Below are 27935 nucleotides of genomic sequence, written 5' to 3' on the forward strand. Positions count from 1 at the left end.
TATTCTACGTCATTGATCATGAAATATAAATCAAAACTACAAATGAGTTAACTCTTTACCATAAGAATAACTTTAAAAAGAAAAAAGAATAAGTGTCAGGAATGAAGTACTGATACTTTCTCCAGCTTATATGGTCTTTGAAAACATTATGCAAAGTGAAAGAAGCCAGAATAGACAAATCCATAGGGATTGAAAGATTGGATGTTATGGAGGATGAGGGTATTGAGAAGTGATTACTTAATGGGTACAAGGTATGTTTATGGGATGATGAAAACTAGAAAAAAAACAACTGGTGGTTGCAAAACAGTTTGAAAATACTTAAGATGACTTAATTTTATACTTTAAAATGGTTAATTATATTTTATGTGAATTTCACCTTAATTTAAAGAAAAATTTGATTGAAATGGGTGCTTTTGTTGAAAACATTGAAATGTAAAATGGTACAACCTCTTCTTTGAAAACAGATTTTCCATATTTAAAAGTAAGTTTCTAACTTTGTACTCCTTGATCCAGTGTTCATTACCTAGGAATGTAACAAAATAATCTAGGTGCAGTTCTTGATAATACAGATATGTTCACTAAGGTGTTCTTTATAATAAAGATGAGGAAAATGTCTTTATATCTAACATTAGATAGTTTTTAAATGATAAGAGGATACTATGTAGAGAAAATGATGTAATATCTGCAGAGATATCTTTTTAGAAAAATTACATACATAGTAGTATATGTTTTACATTGTATTACCTTTGGTTTTCTAGAATTTTAGTATTCAATAATCTTTCTCTTTGCTTATCTGTTTTTAATAATTCTAATGATTGGCGAGTACTCAATGAAATAATATCAAGTGAAAATAATATTAAACTATCTTAAAAGAGAAAACTTGTATTGATGGACTGATAAAAGTATAAAAGTTTATTTATATAACAGTAACGTCACAAAAGAAGGGAAGGAAATGGAGCTATATTAGAGCAAAGTTTTTAGGTGTATTTTGAATTAAATTGGTATTAATCTGAACTAGGTTTATTTTAAGGTAAAATGTTTGTTGAAATCCCCAGGACAATCATTAAGACAGTAACTCTAAAAATATATAGTAAAGGAAACACCAGAGGAATTTAAATGGTATATAGAAAACACTTAACAAAAGAAAGCAGCAATAGAGAAATAAAAGAATTTTATAAACATAAGATGCAGAAAACAAATAGCAAAGGTGGACATAAATACTGCTGTGTCAGTAATTACATTAAATGTAAATGAAATAACCACTTCTATCAAAACAGAGATTTTGTGTAGTTTTAATTTGCGTTTCTGTAATTGCTAGTGATGTTGAACATATTTTTCACATATTTATTGACCATCTGTATTTTTTCTATGAAGTGCCTGTTCAGTTCCTTATCCTATTTATTGATTGGATTATTTAAGTTTTTTGAGTGCTTTATATATCCTGGAGATTAATGCTCTGAGGGGCAGGTGGCAAAGACTTTTCTCCCATTCTGCAGGCTATTCATGTTCATAATTTTTTCCTTTGCTCTGAAGAAGCTTTTCAGTTTGATACCATCCCAATTGATTTTTTTTTTAATATTTTTAGTTTTAGATGGACACAGTGCCTTTATTTTTATGTGGTGCTGAGGATTGAACCCAGTGCCTCATACATGCTAGGCAAGTGCTCTACAATCCCAGCCCCCATTTTTTCTTTATTTTACTTCTTGCACTTTACAAGTCTTGTTGAGGAGTAAGCCAGCATGATGAAGATTTGGGCCTACTTTTTCTTCTGGTAGGTAAAGGGTCTCTGGTTAAATGCCCAGATCCTTGGTCCACTTTGAGTTTTGTGCAGGGTGAGATATAGGGGTTTAATTTCATTTTGCTACATATGGATTTCCAATTTTCCTAGCACCATTTGTTGACAAAGCTGTCTTTTCTCAAATGTATGTTTATGGCACCTTTGTCTAGTAAGAGACAACTCTATTTGTGTGGGTTTGTCTTGTGTTTCTATTCTGTACCATTGGTCTTCATGGTATTGGTGCCAATACCATGCTGTTTTTGTTACTGTTGCCCTGTAGTATAATTTTAAGGTCTGGTTTTGTGATGTCTTCTACTTCACTTTTCTTGCTGAGGATTGCCTTGGCTATTGTGGGCCTCATTTTTTCAAATGAATTTCATTACTGCTTTTTCTGTTTTCTATGAAGAACATCATTGGAATTTTAATAGAAATTGCATTAAATCTGTATAGTGCTTTTGGTAGTATGACCATTTTGCAATATTTATTCTGCTTATCCTCCAGGAACATGAGAGATCTTTCCATCTTCTAAGGTCTTCATTCTTTCTTTAGTGTTCTTATAGGTTTCATTGTAGAAGTCTTTCACCCCTTGTTAGATTGAGTCCCCAAAATTTTTTAAGGCAATTGTGAGTGGAATACTTTTTCTAATTCCTCTTTCTCTTGATTCATCACTGATATATAGAAACGATTGATTTATTGGTGTTAATTTTATATTCTGCTTTGCCAAATTCATGTATGAGCTCTAGAAGCTTTCTGGTGGAGTATTTTGGGTCTTCTAAATATAGAATCGTGTCTTCAGCATATAGGGATAGTTTGAGTTCTTTTCCTATTCGTATCCCTTTAATCTCTTTCATCCAGTTGTTCAGGCTAGAGTTTTAAGGATGATGTTGAATAGAAGTGGTGAAAGAGGGCATCCCTGTGTTGTTCCAATTTTTCTCCAATTAGATTGATGTTGGCCTTGGGTTTAGCATATATAGCTATTACATTGTTGAGGTATGTTTTTACTATCCCTAGTTTTTCTAGTGTTTTGAACATGAATGGATGCTGTATTTTGTCAAATGCTTTTTCTACATCTATTGAGATAATCATGCAGTTCTTGTCTTTTTAAGTCTATTGATGTGATAAATTATGTTTATTGATTTCCATATGTTGAACCAACCTTGCATCCCTGGGATGCACCACTTGATCATCTTTTTGATATGTTTATATATGTGATTTGCCATTATTTTATTAAGAATTTTTGCATCTATGTTCATCAGGAATATTGGTCTGAAGTTTTCAGGAAAAAGAGAAGATTCTAAGTAACTAAAATCCAGAATGAAAAAGGAAGCCACTACTAACTTTACAGACATGTAAATGAAGATACATAAATAACAAATAAGCACATGAAAAGGAGCACATCATTAGTAACCAGAAAAATGCATATAAAAACCCCAATGACATGCCATTGTACAACCTTGAAGATGGCTATTTAAAAATACACTAAAAAGTGTTATCAAGGATGAAGAAAAATTGAAACCTTCATATAATGCTGCCAGGAATATGTAAAGGTGCAACTACTTTATTATTTTATAAACATATATGTATGTTTAATTGACATAATAATTGTATATATATGGAATACAATTTGACATTTCAGTACATATATACAACATGTAATTATTGATCGAGGTAATTAGTTTAGCCATCATCTCAAAACATTTATTATTTCTTCATGTAGGGAACAGTCAGAATCATTCTGCCATTTTGAAATATACAATTAATTGTTGTCAACTGTAATTATCCTGCTGTACTATAGAACATTAAAAGTTATTTCTACTATCAGTTGTACTCCTGTATCTGTAGTACAACTACTTTGGAAAGTAGTAGTAGTTTGTTAAACACTCTTACGTATGTAATTAAAAGACAGGAAAACATAGGTAGATTCTAAAAATTGTATACTAATGTCCACAGTAGTATTTTTCATAATAGCAAAAAAGAGGAAACCACTCAAATATCCATTAAGTAATGAATGAAACAAAATATAGTATACATCATATAATAGAACACTATTTGGCAATTAATTATTGAAACATGCTATACAGCATGGATAAATCTTGAGAACATATTAAATGAAAGAAGCCAGTAACAATAGACCACATATTATTTGGTTGCATTTATATGAAGTCTTCAAAATAGGCAAATCTGTAGAGAGAGAAAACAGATTAGAGATTTCCTTCACTGGGAAGTATGAGAGTTGAAACAAGAATACCCCTAGTAGATATGGAAGGAATTTGTTTTTCAAGTAATGTAAATGTCCTAAAGTTATATTATAGTAATGGCTAAACTCTTTGAATATACTCAAAATACTTTAAATGGATGATATAAATAATATGTGAATCAGTTTGGGAATCAAATATGTTTTCTGTAAAAAGTAAATCATTAATGTTAATGAACTGGGTGTTAATTTCACATTTTTATACTTAAAGAATAAGTTTTATTACCTGAATGTTTAACATTTTCTCATTTTAACATTTGATGGGAACAATGTTTCCAAAGATGTTTTTTGTTTTGCATTGTTTTAAAAAATCTAGCTGGACAACTCAGCCAATCAGCACATTTAGCTCTCCAACTACCATACAACGTACTTGGTTTAGGTCGAAGTGCAAATTTTCTTGACCATCTTTATGTTGGTATTCCCCGTCCTTCTGGAGAAACAGTAAGTAAAAATATAATTGTTTACAATTATGACCTTAAATATTCACTGTTCAAATGTCAGTTCAATTAATTTGAATATTTTTATTCCCTTAAAGTAACAAGAACTGATAGGTGGTGACCTGTCTAAGCTTATCTTACTAAATAGCACTTCATGCTTTGAAGATATTGAATAGTTTTTCATTTCATTCCCCCATAAATTTTATGGCTTCCTATTCTGTCCTTTTTCTTCTTAACAGTTTTCAACACCTAACATGTAAATATTTTACTGACATAGACATAATATACTAATATATAAGTAAAATATGTAAAAATACTACATATAATAGTATTTTACTCATGTTAGTAAAATAATATTTTACCCATTTTATCAGTCTCCCCTCAATGTGCACTTGTACATAGCACTTAAACAGCACCTGCTAAGTATTTTTGCCCAATCCATATTTGCTGAGTGAATGAATTCATAAGATACAAATATAATATAAAAATATAAGAAAATTTTTCAAACAGATTTGACACAGAAGTCCTATTTTGGACCATATATATGTAAATTTAGTTTAATTCATACCTGGGATTTCTTCATCTCATAGTACTTGAAATTCTTCCTTGCTTACTTAGAATAATTGTGTTTCTTATATGCCCTAGATGTTAAATTGTTCTTAAATTCTTTTTTTCAGTCTGTACGAAAACAAGAGTGGACTGCAATCATTCCAAATTCCCAGCTAATTGTCATTCCATACCCTCACAATGTCCCTCGAAGGTAATGTTCTTGCTTGAACTGAGTTTAGTAAAGATTACTGTCGACTCTGTATCATAGACACAGTAATGTTTTTAAAAATTTATTATTCCCAAGGGCTGGGAATTATAGTTCATTTTTCAATTAAATTGATTCTATTCTTCCTAAAGTAGGTGATGAAGTTATTCACTAACATTTAAATTTTATTGGGAAAAATATGCCTGATATAAATATGTGAAAATAATAAGGAGAAATGCCATTATTTACCTATGACTCGGTAACCAATGAGGTCCTACATTACTTTTATTCTCAAAATATAGGCTTTTTTGTCTTCCCCCATATCCCACTCCTACCCCTGGGCTGGAGATTGAACCTAAGGGCCTTGTGCATACCACTAAGCTACACTCTCAGCCCTGTTCTTTATTAAATTTTTGGATGAGATCTATTGTGGTGTGCTAGACCAGCTCATGATACCTCAACAACTCTGTGCATCTTTTTCCATTTCTGTTCAGCCAAAGTCACATTGAAATCAGTTATGGTGGGAGAATGTACTCTCTGAAAACTGGCAAATGCCATAAATCAGATCTATCTCTGCCTACCCTTCCAGAGAACCAGTTTACTACCACACCTATATATAGATTTTTATGCTAGATTTATGGCCTTTAGAAACAAGCTACTTGAGAAAATGAACTTTATTACCACATTATGCTTCAACATCAATAGAAACAGTTTCACTAGAAACCCAGTTCAGGTTTGTTTTGTTTTATTCTGTTTTGTTTTGAGACAGAGTTGCCCAGGCTGGTCTTGAACTCCAGGGTTCAAGTAACCCTCCTGTCTCAGCCTCCCATTTAGTTGGGACTGCAGGCATGCACTTCTGCATCTGGCCCTGGTTCATGTTTTTTAAATAAACCTGTATTGTATATTTGTGTTAGTTTTCTATACATGAAATTTATAACAAAACTAGAAAACCTGGATGATGAGTATGAAACTATATAAAGTATGATACTTCTATACAATACAATATCATGACTCATTTATATTTACTGCCATGGAATGGTAAGAAAAATAGGGCAAAAAAGTATGTATAATCAACAACCACTGTAATCTAAAAGGTATCTATGTATGTATATCTCTGAAAAGAGTATGCAGGAAACTGGTACAAGCAACAGCCTCTAAGGATTTGTTTTGTGTCCTTTGTTACTTTTTTTTAACCAAAATGTCTATATTACTTTTTTTAAAAAATACTTAAAAAGTAGAACCAAAAAGATCTCATGAAAGAACTTTTTTTTAAATAGGAGTAAGGTACAAAGAATACCTCAACTGATATTTATTTAGTCTTCTGAATTTCTAGAATTCTGCCATAGTTTTCTCCCATAATCTCAACATTGTTTATATTTCTCTTGTTCTTTCTGAAGAAATGTTCTTTTCAAATATATGTACATAATAAAGATCAAATTGATTTTAGTTTGAGGTATATTTTGAGATTTATTGACTAGAGACCAACTTCTGAACCAATAAATTTTAATTATCCCAAAATATATCAATAGCTACTTGCTATTCATCAGAATGATCTTACCTTTATTAAAGTTTTAAAATGAAAATATATCCATTTTCTGTTTCCATGGAGAACAAAATATTCTATGTATAAAACCACCTGCAGTGTTGGTGATAAAGATCTTGGCTTTAGGCTTTTCGGGGCTTGCGAGTGTTGTGTTATATGTACTGTTTTAAGGCAAGAAGAACTAGTTCTGTTTATGTTGATGACCTTTAGTCTGTATTCTGACATTAACACTGAGGGACTGAAGATGATTTTATAAGAATTCTCAATATAAAAGTTGTTATAATAATGTAAACCCTCTAAACATGACACAAAAATGGTAGAAGTTTTGCACATGCCATCTATGTGTATACCCATTCAGACATATAGTTGTTTCAGTTGGTCATACTACATATGTGGACAAAGGCAAAAAAAGAAGACACAGAAAGTTTACTGAACTCATGACTACATATCCTTAAGCGTTCAAAGTTTCAAATTTAGCAGATCAGTCAAAATGTGAAAAAGATGTCTTTGGTTATCCAAAGTGCCCTTGATAAGTTAATAATATTTCTTAGGTGGGCACAGTGGCACATGCCTGTAATCCCAGCTACTCCAGAGGCTGAGGCAGGAGGACCACAATTTCAAGGCCAGCCTTCTTAACTTTGCATGGCTATCTCTAAAGTAAATTAAATAAATAAAAATAGCTGGGGATGTTGTAGAGCATCCCTGGGTTCAATCCTTGATAGCACAAAAAGTAATACCAATTTTTAGAGAGTCAAACTTGGAAAAAGAAAAATATAAAAATATCTCATCAAAAATTCTACTTCAGGTAGCTGGGACTGGTAGCTCAGTGGTAAAGTACTTGCCAAACATGCATGAGGCCCTGGGTTCAATCCTCAGCATCAGACAAAAAAAATTCTACCTGGCTTATAACAAAAATATGAACTCTGCAGGAAAAATATTCTTAGCACTATCAAAATTTAATTGCTTTTGTTTTACTTATAGTTAATGGTTAGGTGAATGAGTGATTTAATGAATGGTTCATTTCATTAATAAGCTATTTTGCTTTTGGGTCTTAGTTTAAGCTTATTAAGTTAACATCTGTAATTTTAATTTTTCTGTTTTTATCTACAGCTGGAGTGCCAAACTATATCTTACACCAAGTAATATTGTTCTACTTACTGCTATAGCTCTCATTGGTGTCTGTGTTTTCATCTTGGCAATAATTGGCATTTTACATTGGCAAGAAAAGGTTTGTTTATTTAATTGAAACATTAACTTTGGTTAATTTATTATATGTATTGATTGCTCTTCAAAATCAGAATTAAAGAGCTGGGAATGTGGCTCAATGGGAAAGGACATACCTAGCACATATGAGACCATGGATCCACCCCTAGCACCACAAAAACAGACAAAAAAGTACTACATACATTACTAGTAGGTTCATTCTGATAATGCCCCCAATAAAAGGGCTTATTTGAGGGGCTAGGGAGATAGCTCAGTCAGTAGAGTGCTTGCCTTGTAAGCACAAGGCCCTGAGTTCAATCCCCAGCACCCAAAAAAAAAGGGCGGGGGGGGCTTATTTGAGTCACAAAAGTGAAAGGTTTTGTTGTTACACCTACTCTCTTTGGATTGTCATGTCAATTACAATCATTTTTGCTAACTAAAATTACTGTTTTATATTAGCCAGTCTTTTAACATGAAAAAGAACATGATAATTCATAGTGTTCATAGATTTGTCATTTGAAAATAATCACTCTTTATGTATCAAAAACAGTAACATGAAGTTATATATTCAGGTAACTTCAAGACCAAGGATCATCCTATGTACTTTGATCAGAATTATCAAAACATAGTCTAAAATATTAACATAGCTCTTGACCTAAGAAAGAAAGGAAATTAATTTCATTAATTTTTCACAACAATTATAATGTTGTGGCCAAAAATTGAAGTTTTAAACACAAGTATATATTTGACCGTGCATACACAGTATCACCAGTGGCACTGTAGTTCTACTTCTTTGACCAACTTTTCACCTATGCTGGCTGCTGCCATCTCCCATTCTCTCAAGGCAAGCTTTCCATAGTATCTGCCCTAGGCCTTCTTTCTATACTTCTCCTGCCAATTTCATCTAATAATAGCTTCAGATATTAACTCAAAATATTTCCAACCCTCATCTCTGTCTAAAGGTCTCTTCCCATCTTACAAGCACCTCAAAATTAGTATTCTAAAGACTCCTATCTCCTCTTTCTTAACTACAAGATTTAGTCATTTACCCTATTGATTCTGCCTCCACTAAGAATCTCATCAGGCCAGGCACATGCCTATAATCCCAGTGACTCAGGAGACTGAGGCAGGAGGATCTCCATGATGACCAGCCTAGGCAGTATAGCAAGACCCTGTCTCAAAATAAAAAACAAAAAGGGTTGGGGATGCAGCTTGGTGGTGAAACACAAAACACAAACAGCCAAAAACAAGTAGTTGTTGTTCTGCATTCCTACCACCACTTCTTCATTTCAGCCCTCCTCATCCCTCCAATTTCATTCTCTCCCTTTTCCACTTATCAAACTGCTGCCTGATTGTTCTTCATTAAGTTTAGCCTTAATTATATCACTATCTTGCTCAAAAACCTCTGGGGACTGTCCACTGCCTAAAATGTGTAAACTCCTTAGCCCAGCCTTCACATTATTTCCAATATACCTTTTCCAACCTTCTTTCTTTTTTTTTTTTTTTTAATTTGAGTTTTCTCTTTCTCTTTGTTAGTGTAGCTAAATTTATCAATTTATTTTTTTCAAAGAACCAATTTTTTTGTTTCATCAATTTTTTTTCAATTGTTTATTTCACTTTCACTGATTTCAGCTCTGATTTTAATTATTTCCTGTCTTCTACTGCTGTTGGTGTTGATTTGGTCTTCTTTTTCTAGGGCTTTGAGATGTAATATTAGGTCATTTATTGTTGACATTTTATTCTTTTAATGTATGAGCTCGATGCTATGAACTTTCCTCTTAGCACTGCCTTCATAGTATCCAACCTTATTTCTTACCAGTTCTTTTCATATATTCCATTTTCATTCCAGACTTTTCATGATCACTCATGTTGTACTCCCCTTCCTGCCCCATTCCCACCAATGCTGTCTTTTCCAAGCTTTCCCTTTCCTCATTCAAACCCAGAAGTAATCTCTCTCTCAGAAGGAACATTTTTCGGGGCTGGAGTTGTGGCACTGTAGTTCTACTTCTTTGACCAACTTTTCACCTATGCGGGCACTTGCCTAGTGATAGAGCACTTGCCTAGCATGTGTGAGGCACTGGGTTCGATCCTCAGCACCACATAAAAATAAAAATGAATAAAATTATCAGTTTGGTAAGTACTAGATTTCCCTCCCCAAGCCTGCAAACTTTAGAAAAAAAAAAAAAGTAACATTTTTCATTTTGTATCCTAAAGTACAATATGTTTTGCTCTTTTTTCCTGAGGCTTTAAGTTCCTGGAGAAAATACAAAACTGAGGGTTTTTTTAATTCTTCAGAATACTGAGCACAGTACCTTGCTGGGAGCAGAAGGTCAATAAATATCTATTAAATCAATAGGTTAACCAAAAAAAACAAAAACAATATACTTTAATGTAATTAGTTCATTTATTAGTATCAGTGTTAAGAATTGGAGAAAAATGGAATAGTTGATGCTATTCATATAGAATCTAGTGTATACTTGTATTTTCAAATAAAGAACAACCTTAGTAACATTTTTGTTGGTTTTTAAATTTAATTGGTACATCATTAATTATAAAATAGCTATCATAAACTATAAAAATATTTCATAAGATTATTGTATTATAAAATCACACACATTGTCTACTAATTGCTGAGGGAGGGTTTTTTTAGGAAATCAATCACTTGTGTTTGAGAAATAAATCTTAACATTGTCTTATCATTTATAAACTAATTTAAAATTCTTTTTGCAGAAAGCAGATGATAGAGAAAAACGACAAGAGGCCCATCGGTTCCATTTTGATGCTATGTGACTTGGCTTTAATAATACATATGAAATGACTATTCATTTAATAAGCTGAAATGCTAAATCCTGGCCTATAGAAGAAAATAGGGGATTTTGAATATTATTTATAAAAGATGCATCCCTTGGTAATTATTGGAAAATATTAAAATAAATACGGTCTGAATGTCTCACAAAGTCTTTTTTTAAAGCACTTTGTAAACAATAATTTAGATTCTTTACTCAGTACTTACTGTGCATTTTTGTTCTTTGGTGGAATGTGTTGCATGTACTTTGGTGTTTATGTATTTATAATCTTATTAGAGTAATGATGGGAAAAAAGTCATGTATAAATAAAAATATTTAAATGAGCAGGATTTTTCTTTTGTTCCCCTTGATCTTGCTTCTTATTATAATGGTGCAAATTATACTTTGCAAGTGTATCACAGATTAACATTATTAAACATTCACCTTCAACACAGTTCAGGGGACTCAATGATGGCATACAATATGATTGAGTACTCTGGCTTTGGAGTCACAGTAAGACTTGCCTTAAACTCCTGGTCCCACAGCTTTAAAGTGATTCTTTGAATTTGGCTGTTGCTTAAGCTCTGTAAGCTTCAGTTTTGTTTATACAATGGGACTAATATACCTACTTAATTCACTTAATTTATTGAAAAGATTAATGGGATAATGTATGTAAAGTGCTTAAGCTCAGTGTCTGGCACAGAGTAAAGAGTTCAATAAATAGAAGCTGTCATTATTACTATTTTAGGTGATTTTATTAGACTTCTGCAAATAATTATAAAAATATATAGAATTGATAGCATTTTACTTTTACACATGAGGAAATCACATTCTTTGGAAAACTAAAATTCTTGGTGGTTCGCATCTTACGTAAATATTTCTTGATCATATTAACAAAAAATCATAGTACTCTCCAAGAATAAATGTATCCTAAAAATTTTTATTTGAAAACTAATCATCATGTGATAATGAAGAGCATTTTATTTCTTCAAAGGAATCTGCTATAGGCAGCATCTGGGAATGCAAATCTTCAATCACATTTCTATTCTCAAGTCTTGGAAAAGTCAATAATTTACATTCAGACTTGAATGAAAATTTTATATTGTGAACTTCTTGTTGCCAAAATTAAATTTAAAAGACTTAAATCTAGATTGAGAAAAAAAGTTTATATATCAAGAATAATTTTCTAATGTGCAAATAGACATGTGATGGCTCCAAAATACAAAAATTTCTCTGAAAACAATTTTGTTCATGTTATTTTTTTTCTTTACAGTTCACTGAGAGTGGCATGTATTTAATTAGTTTACTTTGTATCTGAGCATGTGAATGTGTCTTCTTAATAAATATTCCTTACTGAAACAAAGTGTTGTGATGAGTTTTGAAATAATTATTTTGGAACATGAAAAGTCCTCAGGGGTTACTGAACATAAATCATTTATCTGGACCATGAGACCAAGGTAAGGTGACTCCTATTACCACTTTAATGAGTCAGGGACAAGACAGGATTCTCCTGACAATACTTAAATTTACTAAACAGTTATGAACCCACAATGCTATAGCAGGCACTATTTTACACTTCCAAGGACAATTAGGCTTAGTATCTATCAACTAATAAAGCATGAGTCTTAAAACTATTTGGAATCAGGGTCCTCAAGGAATAGTGTAACAGACAATTTTAATGACAAAAATATAGTCTCTCATGATAATATTATTTGTGTCTCCAAACTCAACTTTTAATATTATTTAAGGGACAACAAGTAAAAAATATGCCAAAACACTGAGAATCATTAACAAAGACGTTTATATTAATTTTGAATTTTGTAATGCAAAGAAAACAAGACTTTGAGGTCAGACAAAACTGAATTCAGAGCCCAAATACTCCATCATTTGAATCGGTTACTTTAGCTCTTCAAGTTTTGGTTTCTTCATCAGTAAACAAGGATTGTTAAGTGTTATACCTACCTTACAGGAGGTTAGAGTTCAAAATGACAATCTGTACATAAAAGGTACTTGCTAAGTGCTGATTCTCTTCTTCCCTCTCATTCCCCATTACAGTAATAACAACATTTTCTGACATTTCCCTACTACCTATTATACTTCAGTGTTCCTTCTTTGGAGAACTAAGAGTTATTAAGACTTAATAATTTTGAAGAAACTTTAAGTAAATTGTTAAAGCATCAATTTTTATTAGTCCTTTACATTTCCCCCTCCTTAAAAATAGCTAGAAGTTGTCAAAAAAGAAACTCAAGCCATGCACAGTGACACACACCTGTAATTCCAGCAGCTCAGGAGGCTGAAGCAGGAAGATCATGAGTTCAAAGCCAGCCTCAGCAACTTAGTGGAGCCCCTAAGCATCTCAGTGAGACCCTGTCACTAAATAAAATACAAAAAAGGACTGGGGAGGTGGTTCAGTGGTTAAGTGCCCCTCAGTTCAATCCCTGGTACCAAAAAAGAAAAACAAACTCCAAAAAGTTAAATTGTGTCCCGTAGATTCTAGTTGTATGCCCAGGATTAAAGGATCATTGGATTACTGGATAAAAAATGCAAGCAACAGTAGGTGTTGGTGAAGATGTGGGGGAAAAGGTACACTCATACATTGCTGGTGGGGTTGCAAATTGGTGCAGCCACTCTGGAAAGCAGTATTGGAGAGTCCTAAGAAAATTTCGAATGGAACCACCATTTGACCCAGCTATCCCACTCCTCGGTTTATACCCAATGGACTTAAAATCAGCATACTACAGTGACACAGCCACATCAATGTTTATAGCAGCTCAGTTCACAATAGCTACATTGTGGAACCAACCAAGATGCCTTCAATAAATGAATGGATAAAGAAACTGGTATATATACACAATAGAATATTATTCAGCCATAAAGAATAATAAAATTATGGCATTTGTAGGTAAATGGATGTAGTTGGAGAATATCATGCTAAATGAAATAAGCCAATCCCAAAAAACCAAAGGCCAAATGAGTTCTCTGATAATTGGATGATGGTACATAATGGTGGGGGGAGGCAAAAATGGAGGAAGGACAAATTGTATAGGGGAAAATGAGGGATGGGGTGGGGGTTGGGGGAAGGAAAAATAATAGAATGAGACAGACGTCATTAACCTATGTACACTTATGATTACGCAAATGGTGTGACTACTTCTGTTACTCTGTTACAGAGAAACGAAAGTTGTACCCCATTTGTGCACAATGAATCAAAATTTTTAAAAAAGACAATGGGCACAATATCAGAAGGGAAAAAGATCACTATAGATAAATAAATGTACATATTAAAAATAAGAATTTGAGAATAATTTTATACCAATGAATTTGAAAGTTTATACAAAATGGATTAATTCCAACTTTATGACATTCACCAGTAAATTGATGGATCTGGAAATTATCATGCTAAGTGAAATAAGTCAATCCCAAAAACCAAAGGTTGAATGTTCTCTCTGGAAGGGAAAGGGAAGAAGAGAAATTCAGTGGACTGAATAAAGGGAAGAGATAGGAGTAGGAAATACAATGGCAGGAACCTGATATAAATTTCCTATGTACATATATAAATACTTCACAGTGAATCTCAACACCATGTACATCCACAGGACTGGGGTCCTAATTAGAATAAGAAACTCCATGTTTGTATAAATATATCAAAATAGACGCTTGTCATGTATACATAACTAAAAAGAACAAATAATTCTCTTTAAAAAATGAATTAATTCCTAGGAAGATATCAGCAAAATCTGAATACTCCTAGTAGATGCTGTGATGTGTCCAGACCTTCATCAAGAATAAATGATTTGGGGCTGGGGCTGGGGCTCAGTGGTAGAGTGCTTGCCTGGCCACTGTGAGGCACTGGGTTCAATCCTCAGCACTACATAAAAATAAATAAAATAAATGTGTCCATCTACAACTTAAGGAGCTGAAGAAATAGCTCCTTTTGGAGAAAGTTCGCCTATCATGCGGAAGGACCACGGTTCGAATCCCTGGCCACTCAAATGAGAAGAAAAAAAAAAAAAACGAAAAAACCCCATCTACAACTTAAAAAAATATTTAAAAAAAGAATAAAGGATTTATTATTATGATGTCTAAGAGTGTCACAGATACTCAGCTATCAGCTCATCTGAAAAGACTCATCCAAGATCACTCCTTTTCTTAACATAAAAACCAAGAATGTGCATAAGCTAAATAAATTAAAAACTACAGACCTGTAAGGAGACAGACAAACCGACCACTTAAATTGGAAATATAACAGTCCTCTATAGTAAATAAGAGAAAAAGTAGAAAATCACAAAGCTTAGAAATAATTTGGAAAAGCACCTAACTTAATGGCTATTGATGTGATAATTCAACCAAAAACAATGAAATAAAGTCATTTTAAGTGTAGATGGAAGATCACCAAGATAGACCATATTCTTGGCTATTAACCAAAACTTACCAAATCTAAAAGAATAGAAATTACAGAAAGCAGATTATAAACTATAATGGAATTAAAGTAAAAATACACATGGAAAATATTCAAATATTTGGAAATTAACACTTTAAAGAGGTCAAAGAGGAAGTTTCAAAGGAAATTTAATATTTTAAACCAGATGAAAATAAAAGATATATTAAACTTGTAGAATGCAAAGAAAACAATGCTTAGTGGGGAACTTAGCACATCAAATGCATATATAACAGAAGAAAGATCTAAATCAATTAGGTCTCCACCTTAATAATTTTAGGGGATTAAACCTAAAGCAAACACAAGAAAGGAAGTGATTAGAGCAGACATTAATGAAATAAAAATGTGTTTTTTTTCAAAAAAATCAATATGATGTTATCAATATAATTTTAGCCAGACTGACCAGGTAAAAAGACAATAAATAAAAATTGTCAAAATAATGAATGAAAGAGGAGACATCACTACTAGTCCCACAGACAGTAAAGAAATAAAAAGGGAATGTCATGAACAAGTCTGTTCAGGAACTCGATAAGTTGAATCTATTCCTTAGAAGACCAAAATTCACCAAAAAAGACATCAATAGACCCTACATCAGTTTTTAAGTTAAGTCTATAGACAACACAAACAAAAAACCCTCCACAAGAGAAAATTCAAGGGGAAGATGTTAGCACTGGCAAACATTTAAGGAAAAGAAACCTACTCTACATAATCCCTTGTAGAAAACAGGAAAGGAAGAACTACTTCACAACTCCTTATAAATGCTCATTATTTCTCTAATAAGAAAATCAAACACAGACATAACAAGGTTATTAGCCCTCAAACACAGACATAAAAGTCCTCAGTAAAACATGAGAAAATAGTATCCAGAAATACAAATGATGATAATATGTCATGACCAAGGATGTTTCATCCCAGAAATGCATTATTTGAAAGGGAAAAAAAAAATAAGCAATTCACCACAATAATAAATCAGACAAGTTAACCGTTGGTACACAATAGAAGACACAGAGACAAACCCACATAAAAACAGTTATAAAATAATGTATGAAAGGCATTCATTAAATAATAATGAATGAAAGACAAAGGCACCAAAAACATTCACTGGAGAAAAGATAGCCTATTCAACAAATGGTGCTGGGAAAAATGAAAACCACATGTAACAAAATGAAATTAAACCTTTATCTCTCACCCTCACCCTGCACAAAACTCAGAGTGGGTGAAAGAACCAAGACCCTGCTCATAATAGAAGAAGAAGTAGGCCCAAATCTTCACTGTGTCAGCCTAGGATTTTACTTCCTTAACAAGACCCCTAAAGTGCAAGAAGTTAAATCAAGAATGAATAAGTAGGATGGAATCAAACTAAAAAAACTTCTTAGAAAAAGAAACAATAATATGAAGAGAGAACCTAGGTCAGATTGGGAGAAAATCTTTACCACATGCACCTCGTGTAAAGCATAATCTCTAGGATATATAAAGAACTCAAAAAACTTAACACCAGAAAAATATCCAATCAATAAATGGCCTAAGGAACTAAACAGATACTTCACAGAAGAAGATACACAATTGTTCAGCAAATATATGAAAAAATGTTCAACATCTCTAGCAATTAGAGAAATGCAAATCAAAACTACTCTAAGATTTCATCTCACTCCAATCAGAATGGCAATTATCAAGAATACAAGTAACAATAAATGTTGGCAAGGATGTAGGGAAAAAGGTACATTCATACATTGCTGGTGGCAATGCAAAATGGTACAACCTTTGTGGAAAGCCGTTGGGACTAATGACACATTAACTCAGTCTGACTCCTTACTTCCTGGTGGGTGAACAAGATTGAGGCCTCAAAGGTGGTTTCAAAAGTTAATGACGATAAATCCCACCACCGTCAGGGATTGGTTAACAACAGTTTTGCAAACGTGATCAGCTCCTGCTTGCCATATAGTCCTATGGGACTCTCGCCTGTGTGAACCCCTGTGCCTTGCTGACCTTTAAGCTGATTGGTTCCTGCCTAGTCTTCACCCTACATAAAAGCTGTGTGACTTCCTCAATAAACGAGTTCCTGCTGTGACTGGTCTCCCTGACTCTCTGATTGTCCTCCGCCTGGAGGGCTGGGTGCGGGCAGTCAGTCGGCCCTACCTTTCCCGGTCTGGCCTTGAGAAGTGCTCCCTTCCCTTGTCGCTGGTCCAGAAGAGCAAGGGGGCTAAAGACCCCAACAGAAAGCAATATGGGATTCCTCAGAAAACTTGGAATGGAACCACCATTTGACCCAGTTAACCCACTCATTGGCCTATACCCAAAGGACTTAAAATCAGCATATTACACTGACACAGTCATATCAATATTTATAACAGTTCAACTCATAATAGCTAAACTATGGAACCAACCTAGGTGCCCTACAACAGATGAATGGATAAAGAAAATGTGGTGTATGTATACACAATGGAATATTACTCAGCTTTAAAGAAGAATGAAACTATGGCATTTGCTGGTAAATAGATGGAGCTGGAGAATACCATACTAAGCCAAACCCAAAAAATCAAAGGTGGAATTTTTTCTCTGATATGCGGATGCTAATTCACAATAAGGGGGTTGGCTAGGGAACAATAGTCACTTTATTTTAGGTAGCAGGGAATGAAAGGAGAGGAATGGGTATAGGGGTAGAAAGGATATTAGAGTGAAACAAACATTATTACCTCATGTACATATATGACTGCATGACTGATGTGATCTACAATATGTACAATCAGAAAAATAAGAAATTACACTCCATTTATGTATGATTTATCAAAATATATAAATGCACTCTACTGTCATGTACAACTTAGAACAAATTAAAAATATATAAAAAGGAAAAGTATACATAACAACACCCAAAAAATAAAAATAAAAATAAAAAAATCAGAAAAGCCATCTTATTCTTTCAACAGACAAAAATCATTTGACAAAATCTGATACTCATTTCTTATTTTTTTAAATGCAAACAAACTATGAAAAGAAGTTCCTTTAAAATAAAAATCTCCAGGTAAAAACATACTTGTGAGAGACAGCATGCTCTCTTAAGATTAGGAACAAAGGCAAGAATGTCCCCTGTCACTAATACTTTCTAAAATAGTACTGGAAATCTGGAAATCTTAACCAGAGTTAATAAGCCAAGAAAAGGAAATAAAAATCAAATAGATTGGAATGGAAGAAATCAAAAGGTCCCTATTAGCAGATGAGATGACTGTATGTAGAAAATCTCAATAAGTCTACACACACACACACACACACACAACTAGTAAATGAGTTCTACAAGGTTGCAGGCTATAAAGGTCAACACAAAATCATCTAAAAGCAAATTATTGAAAATATTAAAAATGCCACTTAGGGCTGGGGATATAGTTCAGTTAGTAGAGTGCTTGCCTCAGAAGCACAAGGCACTGGGTTCAATCCCCAGCAACACACACACACATACACACACAAATACTATTTAAAATAAGATCCAAACAATAAGATTCTTACTTTTTTTTTTTTTTTTTTTTTTTTTTTTTTTTTTTTTTTTGAGTACTGGGGATCAAACCCAGGGCCTTGTGCTTGCAAGGCGAGCACTCTACCAACTGAGCTATATCCCCAGCTCCAATAATATTCTTAGATGGAAAGATAACAACGCATGCAAAGGATCCATTTGCTTCACTACAAACTACAAAATAATAATGGAAGAATCAAGGAAGACATAAATGGAAAGACACTGTTCAGAGATGGGAAGATCCAACATGGTAAAGATGTAAATATTCCCCAAGCTGATTTATAGATTTCACCCCACCCCTATCACAATCCCAGCAGTACTTTTTGTAGACAAGAAACAAGACTATTAAACAAGTTATATGAAAGAGAAAAGGAGCTAGAATAGCTTAACACAATTTGGAAAAAAAAGACAAAGGAATCAAACTACCAAACTTTAATAATTATTAGTTATCAAGTTAGACACACAGATCAATGGAAAAAAACAGAGTCCAGACAGCTATATGATATTTGACAAAGGTATAAAATGATTTAATGGAAGATATTTTCAACAAATATTGTCACAACAATTGATATCTATATGCAAAGAGGATAAAAGAAAACTGAACTCATACCTTGTACAAGAATTAACTCAAAATAGCTTGTAGAACTTGTAGACCTAAATATAAAATGTAAAGCTATAAAACTTTTAGAGGAAAACATAGAATAATATCTTTATGACCTGGGGATTAAGCAGAGTTCTTAGAAATGATACTGAAAGCATGATCCAAAAAAGAAGAAATTAATAAATTTGGTTTCATCTAAATTAAAAATGTTTGCTTTTCCAAATATATGTTCAAGAGAATGATTAATCAAATTAAATAGGCAAAGAAAATATTTTCAAATCACATATCCAACAAACCTGTATCCAGAATGTAAAAAGAACTTCCAATTCAACAATACAAAAACAATTCAATTTAAGAGTGGATCAGAACTTAATGACACTTTACCAAAAATTATATATGGACAGAAAATAAATACATGAAAATGTTCAACATCATTAGCCATGAGGGAAATGCCTATTAAAGGCATGAAGGGATGCCACCACACACCTATTATAATGGATAAAACAAAGACTAAGAATTCCAAGTGCCAACAGGGATGAGGAACAACAGGAATTCTCATACATTGCTAGTAGGAATACAAAATGGTAAAGCCATTCTACAAAACCGTTTTGAGAATTTCTATTTGTATCAAATCTATTTTCATATACCAGCATAATCAGTTACCAAATGAGAATTTAAAACAGGTAATATTTATAACAGCATCAAAAAAGTCAAGTACCTAGGAATCAATATGACACAAGATATAATCACATCTCTGAATTATAAAACATCTCTGAGAAACACTAAAGAAATCTTCAACAAATGCACATCTGTACAAGGTTCATGGATAGGAAGACTAAATTATAAAAGATGTTAAATCTTTCCCAACTCCACTCAATATCCCACTGACTTTTTTGTTACTGTTGTTGTTATTGCTGAACTGGATAAACTACTTGCAAAACATATATGGAAGTCCTGTTAAGGAAGTCTGGTCCTAAGCCAAAAGGGCTAAGGAAATGAACAGACACTTCACAGAAGAAGATCTACAAGCAATCAACAAACATATGGAAAAATGTTCAACATCTCTAGTAATTAGAGAAATGCAAATCAAAACCACCCTAAGATTCCATCTCACCCCAATTAGAATGGCGATTATCAAGAATACAAGCAACAACAGGTGCTGGCGAGGATGTGGGGAGAAAGGTACACTCATACATTGCTGGTGGGGCTGCAAATTAGTGCAGCCACTCTGGAAAGCAGTGTAGAGATTCCTTAGAAAACTTGAAATGGACCCTCCATTTGACCTAGCTATCCCACTCCTTGGCCTATACCCAAAGGACTTAAAATCAGCATACTACAGAGATACAGCCACATCAATGTTCATAGCTGCTCAATTCACAATAGCCAGACTGTGGAACCAACCTAGATGCCCTTCAATTGATGAGTGGATAAAGAAACTGTGATATATATATATATATATATATATATATATATATACACACACACACACAATGGAATATTACTCAGCCATAAAGAATGATAAAATTATGGCATTTGCAGGCAAATGGATGAAATGGAGAATATCATGCTAAGTGAGATAAGCCAATCTCAAAAAGCCAAAGGACGAATGATATCGCCAATAAGTGGATGATGACACATAATGGGGGGGAGGGAAGGGTTAGTGTTAGGGTTAGAGTTAGGGTTAGGGAGGGGGGCAAGTATGGAGGAAGGAAGGACTGTATAGAGGGAAAAGAGGGGTGGGAGGGGTGGGGGGAAGGGAAAAAATAACAGAATGAATCAAACAACATTGTTCTATGTAAATTTATGATTACCCAAATAGTATGCCTTTACGCCACGTACAGAGAAACAACATGTAACCCATTTGTTTACAACAACAACAAAAAAAGTATATGGAAACACAAAGGGCTAAGAATAGCTTAAATAATCTTGAAAAAGAATAAGAATTTGTCTTACCAGATGTTAAAACTTCATATGAACTTACAATGATTAATACAGTGTGGTACTAATGAAGGGACAAAGAGGCCAACAGAATGTATTAGAGAGTTCAGAGACAGACTTACATACCAGATATTTGTTCAATCAAGGTATAACACTATGGAAAGTAGAATAGGAACAACTTTTTAACAATAAATAAGGTTGAGAAAATTCATATGAGAACTAAAAATTAAATGTACCCCTAACACAGAAAAAATCAATTCCAGGTAGATTGAAACTGAATATGAAATGCAAATTCATAAGCTTTTAGTACTTAATAGAAGTAAATAACTTCACAATCCTGGATTGAGGTTGGATTTCCTATTCAGATCACAAAAAGCACAAATGTAAAAAGGAAATTGTTAATATATTAGAGTACATTAAAATTAATGACCTCTGTTCATTCCACAGTCACTATAAAAAGGGCAAAGGGATAAGCCACACAATAAAAGAAGATATTTTCAAAATATATAACTGAGGGACTGGGAATGTGGCTCAGTGGTAGAGCACTTGCCTAGCATGTGTGAGGCACTGGATTTGATTCTCAGCACTACATAAAGAATGAATAAAGGTATTGTGTCCAACTATAACTAAAAAAAATTTGAAAAACAAAAAATATATATATAACTGATTAGTATTCAAAATACAGAAATTTCACAAAAACTATTTTAAAAGAAAAATCCCAATAAAAAATTTGGGCAAAAAGATTGACAAATAGTATTAAAACTGGCAGTAATCAAATGTTGATATGGGTTTGAAGCAGTAAGTCTTACCACATTAATGGGATTTTTATAAAGTGTTTATGACCAGTTTGTAAAACAGTAGCTGCTTTTATTCATTAAAGTTGAAGAAATATATACCATCTATTCACACACCTATTCTCTTAAATTCTCATTCATGTACACACCAGAATGTAGGTATAAACATGTTCATAGCACCAGGCATGGTGGTACACACCTGTAATCCCAGCACCTCTGGAGGTTAAGGCAGGAGGATCACAATTTCAAAGTCAGCCTCTGCAACTCAGCAAGATCATGTCTTAAAAAAAAAAAATGGCTGGGGATGTGGCCCAGTGGTTAAGTTCATAGCAACGTTCATAAGGGCCAAAAGATATAAACTGCTTAAATGTCTGTTTACAATGATTTTTATACAATGAAACATTATACAGTCATGACATATAGAGAATTACTACTACATATAATACAGATTGATCTCACAAAGTTAAGTCAGTTAAGCAAGACTGAAGAATAATACATACAGTAATGATTGTATTCATATAAAGTTCAAAAATAGAAAAAATTATATTGTTTAAAGATGGATTTGCAGGTATCAAACTATAAAGAAAAGGTAAAAAACGAGAACAGTGATGAACTCCAGGGAATCAGGAGGCACATAGAAGATTTCAGGATTTGGATGGTACTTCATTTCCTTTTTAGTTTTTCTTTTTTCTCATAGTTCTTAGCCTAGAATTCACCGCTAGACAAGTACTGAGCTATAGGCCCAATGCTTCATTTCTTGATTTGGGTAGTGTTTACATGACTCTTAACTTTTTAAAAAATAATATTTATTTATTTATTTATTTATTTATTTATTTATTTATTTATTTCATCCTGAGGATTGAACCCAGTGCCTCACATGTGCTAGGCAAAATACTCTACCACTGGGCCATAACCCAAGACCCAACTCTTAACTTTTTAATGACATCATGCAAACCTACTTGTTTGAGATACATTTCAAAATATATATTTAGTAGTTTTAAAAAATTTTTTTCAAAGATCCCTTTGTAGATCACATATCTAGAAATGTTTCTTTATAAATCTTAATATTATATATTTTGTAGCACGACTTTGAGCTTTGTTGCTAGTATTATAGACATACCTTTCTTACAAATAAATTATAAGAATTGAATAACAATATATATTTGAATATATGCCTTCTAATCATACCAGTATTAAATAGCATATGTATATCATCAAGCCTTTAAGGTGAACTTATAAAAATTTCTATTATCATTCTCAGACATCTACATAAAAATTTATATACTTTAAGACTACAGTTTCATGTTACACCAATAAATCAGTATTTATTTCAACTAAATAGGTCTAAGCATGAAGCAAACAGATATCCTTTCAAAATAGAATTTGGGCTTTTAAGAAAAAGAAAACATATATGTTACCAACTTCATTACAAGAAATACAATTAGGGCCTTAGTTTTTCACAATGAAGTGAAAATTACCTGACCATTTGACATTGCCTGATAAGGTTGAAAAATTTTAGTACTAGTAGGTGGCAATATTAAGTTTCCCTGGTTTAAGGGAAAAAACTTAATCTCTGTGAATTTCATTATCTTCATTTGTAAATTAGGGCTGAGAGTGTCTTTCTTTGTAAGGATGAGATAGGACCATGTATGTAAGGTGTTTGGCATATAACAACTATTCAATGAAGATGGTTTCTTTCCCACATTTGGTGTTCCCTCTCAGTTTACATGTAAACAAAGCATCACCAAAATATTCCTAGGAGTCAGACAAGCTTTGTTAAAAAAAAAAAAAAAAAAAAAAAAAAAAACAGATCTTGCTTCAGGAAAAAAAAAAAAAAAAGTTTCCCTGGTTTGGAGTTACACTAAGCAGAAACTTGTAAACAAGTTTAGCCAACAGTATTACTGAAATAACTCCTTTTTATTCCCTAGAAGTAGCTCTTCTTCAAAATCATTAACAGACAAAATAATTTCGTTTTGTTTATTTTATGGTCTGTGTTTATGTATGCTCCCCAAAATTCATATGTTGAAGTTCTAACCTCCTATTGGACTATGTTTGATGATAAGGCCTCTAAGGAGATGATTAAGGTTAAATGAGATCATAAGGGTGGAGCCCTAATCCAATAGGAATGATGTCCTTACAATAGGTGGAAGAAATGCAAGAGTGTATGTGCAAAGTAAAAGCCACGTGAAGACAGTGAGAAGTGGTGGTCTGCAAGCCAGCATAGAGCCCTCAATAGAAATCAAGCCTGCAGGCACCTTGATCTCAGCCTTCTAGGCTCCATAACTCTGAGAAAACAACAATCTTTTTTTTTTTTTTTTAAGCCACCCATGGTATTCTGTCCTGGCTGCCCAAGCAGACCAATACAGTGCATTATTATTATCTTCCTCTTTTCCTTGCCTAAAACGAAAACTCTACAGTTTTCTTTATACACTGAAAAACCCTATTGGATTTTTGGCTTTCACTAAATTTTACCGTTATTGTAGCCATAAATCGTACATTAGTAAAGCAGTTTGAGACCCATGTTATAATTTAACACAAATAGTTTTTCTGTATATCAAAGTTTGGCTGTTTGTAAATTCCTTTGTCTTCCTTAGTTAGACCTCTATTAGTCAGCTTGGGCTGCCACACAAAATACTATAGACTGGCTTAAATGACAGACTGTATTTTCTCACAGTTCTGGAAGGCTGAAAGTTCCTGATCAAGGCACCAGGCAATTCAGTTTCTGACAAGGGCTCTCTTCCTGTCTTGCAGATAACTACTTTGTCCTTATGTCCTTACATGGCCTTTCTTTGTGCCTGCACATTCAGAGAACAAGCTCTCTGGTTTCTCTTTTTATAAGGATGCTAATTCTATCAGAGCAGAGCCCTACACTTATGACCTCAATTAACCCAATTACTTCCTTAGATGGCCCCCTATCTCCAAATACAGCCACACTCCAGGTCAGGGCTTCAACATGTGAACTCTGAGGAAACACATTCAGTCAATAACAATCTCTAAACACAGAGATAGCCTTTGTAGTTTATCTTTAATAAACTGTTAAAACTTCCAAAGTATAGCAAAAAAGAAAGACAACAAGAATCTATTAAATACATAAACATTGAGATAAAATGCTTTATAAAAATGATTCATTCTAATAAGTCAGTGCCATGCAGCACCATTCAAGTGCTACATGGGATTTAATCAGAGAAAACCACACTAAAACTATAGGCATTTCTCTGTGAGGAGCTGGAGAGGCTAGCTCAATGCCTGGAAGATTGGGCAGGGTGCAATGAAAGCAGAGTTCCCAGTCACCTGAAAACTGGCAGGTAATGTGAGAACAGACTGGGTGCTACCGGGCGGTCTTCCCACAAAATAATTCAAATACAGTACTCCCCAGCTGAGAGATATGCAAACTGATTTCCTTTTGATTTAGCTAACATATGGCCACACAGTAGTCTCAGTTATGATCTGTGCTTTACTACATTCCTCAAAAAATCTACTACAATTATACCAGTACAGCTAAAAGATAGGTGTCTGGAAAACGGAGCCACAAAATGAACATTCCCAGTTGAAATCTATTCCCAAGCCAACATGCTAGAAAGACTTTTTAAATTTTGTCAAAATTAAACTACTAGTAAAAGCTACTAAGATAAATGAATAAATACTATATACCTAATACCTACTTTTTGAATTACTATGGTTTCTCTAATCTGTCATCTTCAACTGAACTGCCACATTAATCTTACTGGAACTCCATCATTCCACTATTAAAAGCTATTCCTATGGCCTTGTGAATCAAGTACAAACACCTATGCCTAACATTCAAGAAAGTACTGTCAGCCATCTGAACCTTGAGGGCTCGGCATCCAAGGATTCAGCCAACAGCTGATTGAAAAACAATTTTTTAAAAAATCCTGTCTGTACTGAACACTTACAGGTTTTTTTCCCCCTTGCCATTATCCCCTAGTTGATACAGTGTAACAACTATTTACATAACATTTACATTGTGTTAGGTATTGGGAGAACCGCAATGTAGATATGATTTAAAGCATAAGAGAGGATACATGTAGTTTATGTGCAAATGCTACACCATTTCCTATAAAGGACTTCCACACTCACGGATTTTAGTATCCATGGGGGAGTGGCGGTGGAGAGGGTGTCCTGGAACTTATCTTCCCTGGATACTGAGGGCCAACTACTCCAGTCAACCTTATCTTTACTATCAAAAATAACCCTTGCCCCAAATCCAATGCTCACCCCAGTGGTTGCCTGTTGTGCTCTTCTACCCTCTTCTCTCCACTTGCCATCCAAAGCTTTCCTATTCTTAGTGTGTCACTTCATTCATGAAGCATTCTCTGATGACATCACACATGCTGATTTTTTTCCCTTCAGTCAATAGCTATGCATTAAGAACCCTTTATTGTTCCAGAAGTTTAGAGGCCCCATACCTCTCATTTTTTTGTCTACCCTGTCTATGACTTGTACTCAATGGTCTAATTATTGCTTATTGTACGAGTTTATCAATATGCCACCCATTGTACTTGTGGAAAAGGGTCTTAATTGCTTTATTTACTATTTGGTTCTTGTATACTATCTTAACTGTGATTGTCCTTAGAAACCCAAACTTAAACACAGCTTATAAAAACCCACACACAGCACACAGCAAAGGGCCAAGCACCTTCATATTAATTTGTTGAGTATGTTTTCACTTGTAAATCTTGTGAATTACTTGCACTTTTGTGCCTTTCTTGGAGGGACACAAGTAAAGGGTGAAGCGTTTGACAATCTCAGAATATTTCTTTCAGTCCTTGTCCTTGGTGATAATTTGCTAGACCAACATTTAGAGAGGTGCTACTGTGTGTCAGATACAGGCACAAACAATCTACTTATTATGGCAGGGTCTTAATCAAGGTTGTTTCCCCAGCACCAATCGTTGTTTTCTCCCCAATAAGTATGTGTTGAGTAAAATAAGGAACATAGCCTCCCTGCCCTCAATCTGCTTCTATTTTAATGGGATGGGGGTTAGTGAGACACGATAAGTCAACAAGCAAGGTAATTTCAGAGCATAAGTGCTATGGAGAAAATAAAACAGGATTAACACCACAAACGACGCAGTCGTTGGCAAATCTGGAGATTTTTATCAGCGGAGTTAACCGACCCATCAGCAGGGCTCAGTAAGAGGGCATGATGGAGGAGGCAGAAACCCGGGATTTACAGTCCTGCCTTCCTCACTCACTGGCTCTGGACAAATGGCTTAACCTCTCTGGTCTTAATCTTCCCATCCTCGAAAGGGTGGGAAGATTTAAAGTGTGGATATGGAAAGTGCGTGGTGCTGTGCCGGGCAACCTAGTAAGCGTTCAGGAACTGTCAGTAATCATCACCGTTGGTTCGCTTAACTCACCTGGCGCTAAGGGCTGGGAGAGCCTCCGGCCCCCGCTGCCCGGACCGCGCCTCCCCGACCCGGGCAGGTGGTCCAGCAGGGCTGAGTAAAGTTTTCACCTTGAACTGAGGTCCTAGGGGACCCAAGGGTTGGGAGCCTAGGAGGGCGGAAGAAGACCCGGCAGGTGGGCGGGGGCGAGAGACACCCAGGACTCGATCCGCTCACCCCCGGCGCTCTGCGGCGGCGGAGGAAGGGCTGGGCTGACCCTCGGCGCCCGCCCACTGGAGCCGGGGTCCAGCCCCAGCCCCAGCCCCAGCCCCAGCCAGGCGGCGGCCAGGCCCGCCTGGCCCCGCCCACACTCCGCCCCCACCCCAACGGTCCCCGGCAGAGCGCGACGCCATCCCAGGGCGCGAGGCCGCGGGCAGGCTCGCGAGGCGATCGGCGGGGAGGGGCGCGGGGGCACGCGGGCGGGGGAGGGGGCGGGCACATGCGCACAGGCGGCGCGGCCGGCACGCGGCGCTCGCGCTCGCTGCTTAAATGAGCCTG

General features: G+C 34.6%; 1 protein-coding gene and 2 long non-coding RNA genes across 4 annotated transcripts in view; 1 reads left to right on the forward strand and 2 right to left on the reverse strand.

Moving 5' to 3' along the window:
- ITFG1 (integrin alpha FG-GAP repeat containing 1) overlaps nucleotides 1-11104 on the forward strand; it is a 264804-nt gene extending 253700 nt beyond the window's left edge. For both annotated transcript variants that reach the window (XM_079117640.1, XM_079117641.1), the window contains 4 exons: nucleotides 4348-4472; nucleotides 5146-5228; nucleotides 7876-7993; nucleotides 10699-11104. In XM_079117640.1, coding sequence (XP_078973766.1) covers nucleotides 4348-4472; nucleotides 5146-5228; nucleotides 7876-7993; nucleotides 10699-10758 — 386 coding nt within the window. In that variant the 3' untranslated portion in view covers nucleotides 10759-11104. The remainder of the gene's footprint in view (nucleotides 1-4347; nucleotides 4473-5145; nucleotides 5229-7875; nucleotides 7994-10698) is intronic.
- On the reverse strand, nucleotides 1381-27737 carry LOC306647999. The gene is made up of 3 exons (XR_013760237.1): nucleotides 27411-27737; nucleotides 9066-9140; nucleotides 1381-3958 (listed from the first exon to the last, which is right to left on the reverse strand). It is a non-coding gene; the product is annotated as an uncharacterized lncRNA (long non-coding RNA).
- On the reverse strand, nucleotides 9291-10496 carry LOC306648001. Its single transcript, XR_013760239.1, has 3 exons — nucleotides 10025-10496; nucleotides 9773-9975; nucleotides 9291-9451 (listed from the first exon to the last, which is right to left on the reverse strand). It is a non-coding gene; the product is annotated as an uncharacterized lncRNA (long non-coding RNA).
- Nucleotides 27738-27935: the final 198 nt, after the last annotated feature.

The sequence above is a fragment of the Sciurus vulgaris genome (genome assembly GCF_902686455.1).
Source record: "Sciurus vulgaris genome assembly, chromosome: 17".
NCBI lineage: Eukaryota > Metazoa > Chordata > Mammalia > Rodentia > Sciuridae > Sciurus > Sciurus vulgaris.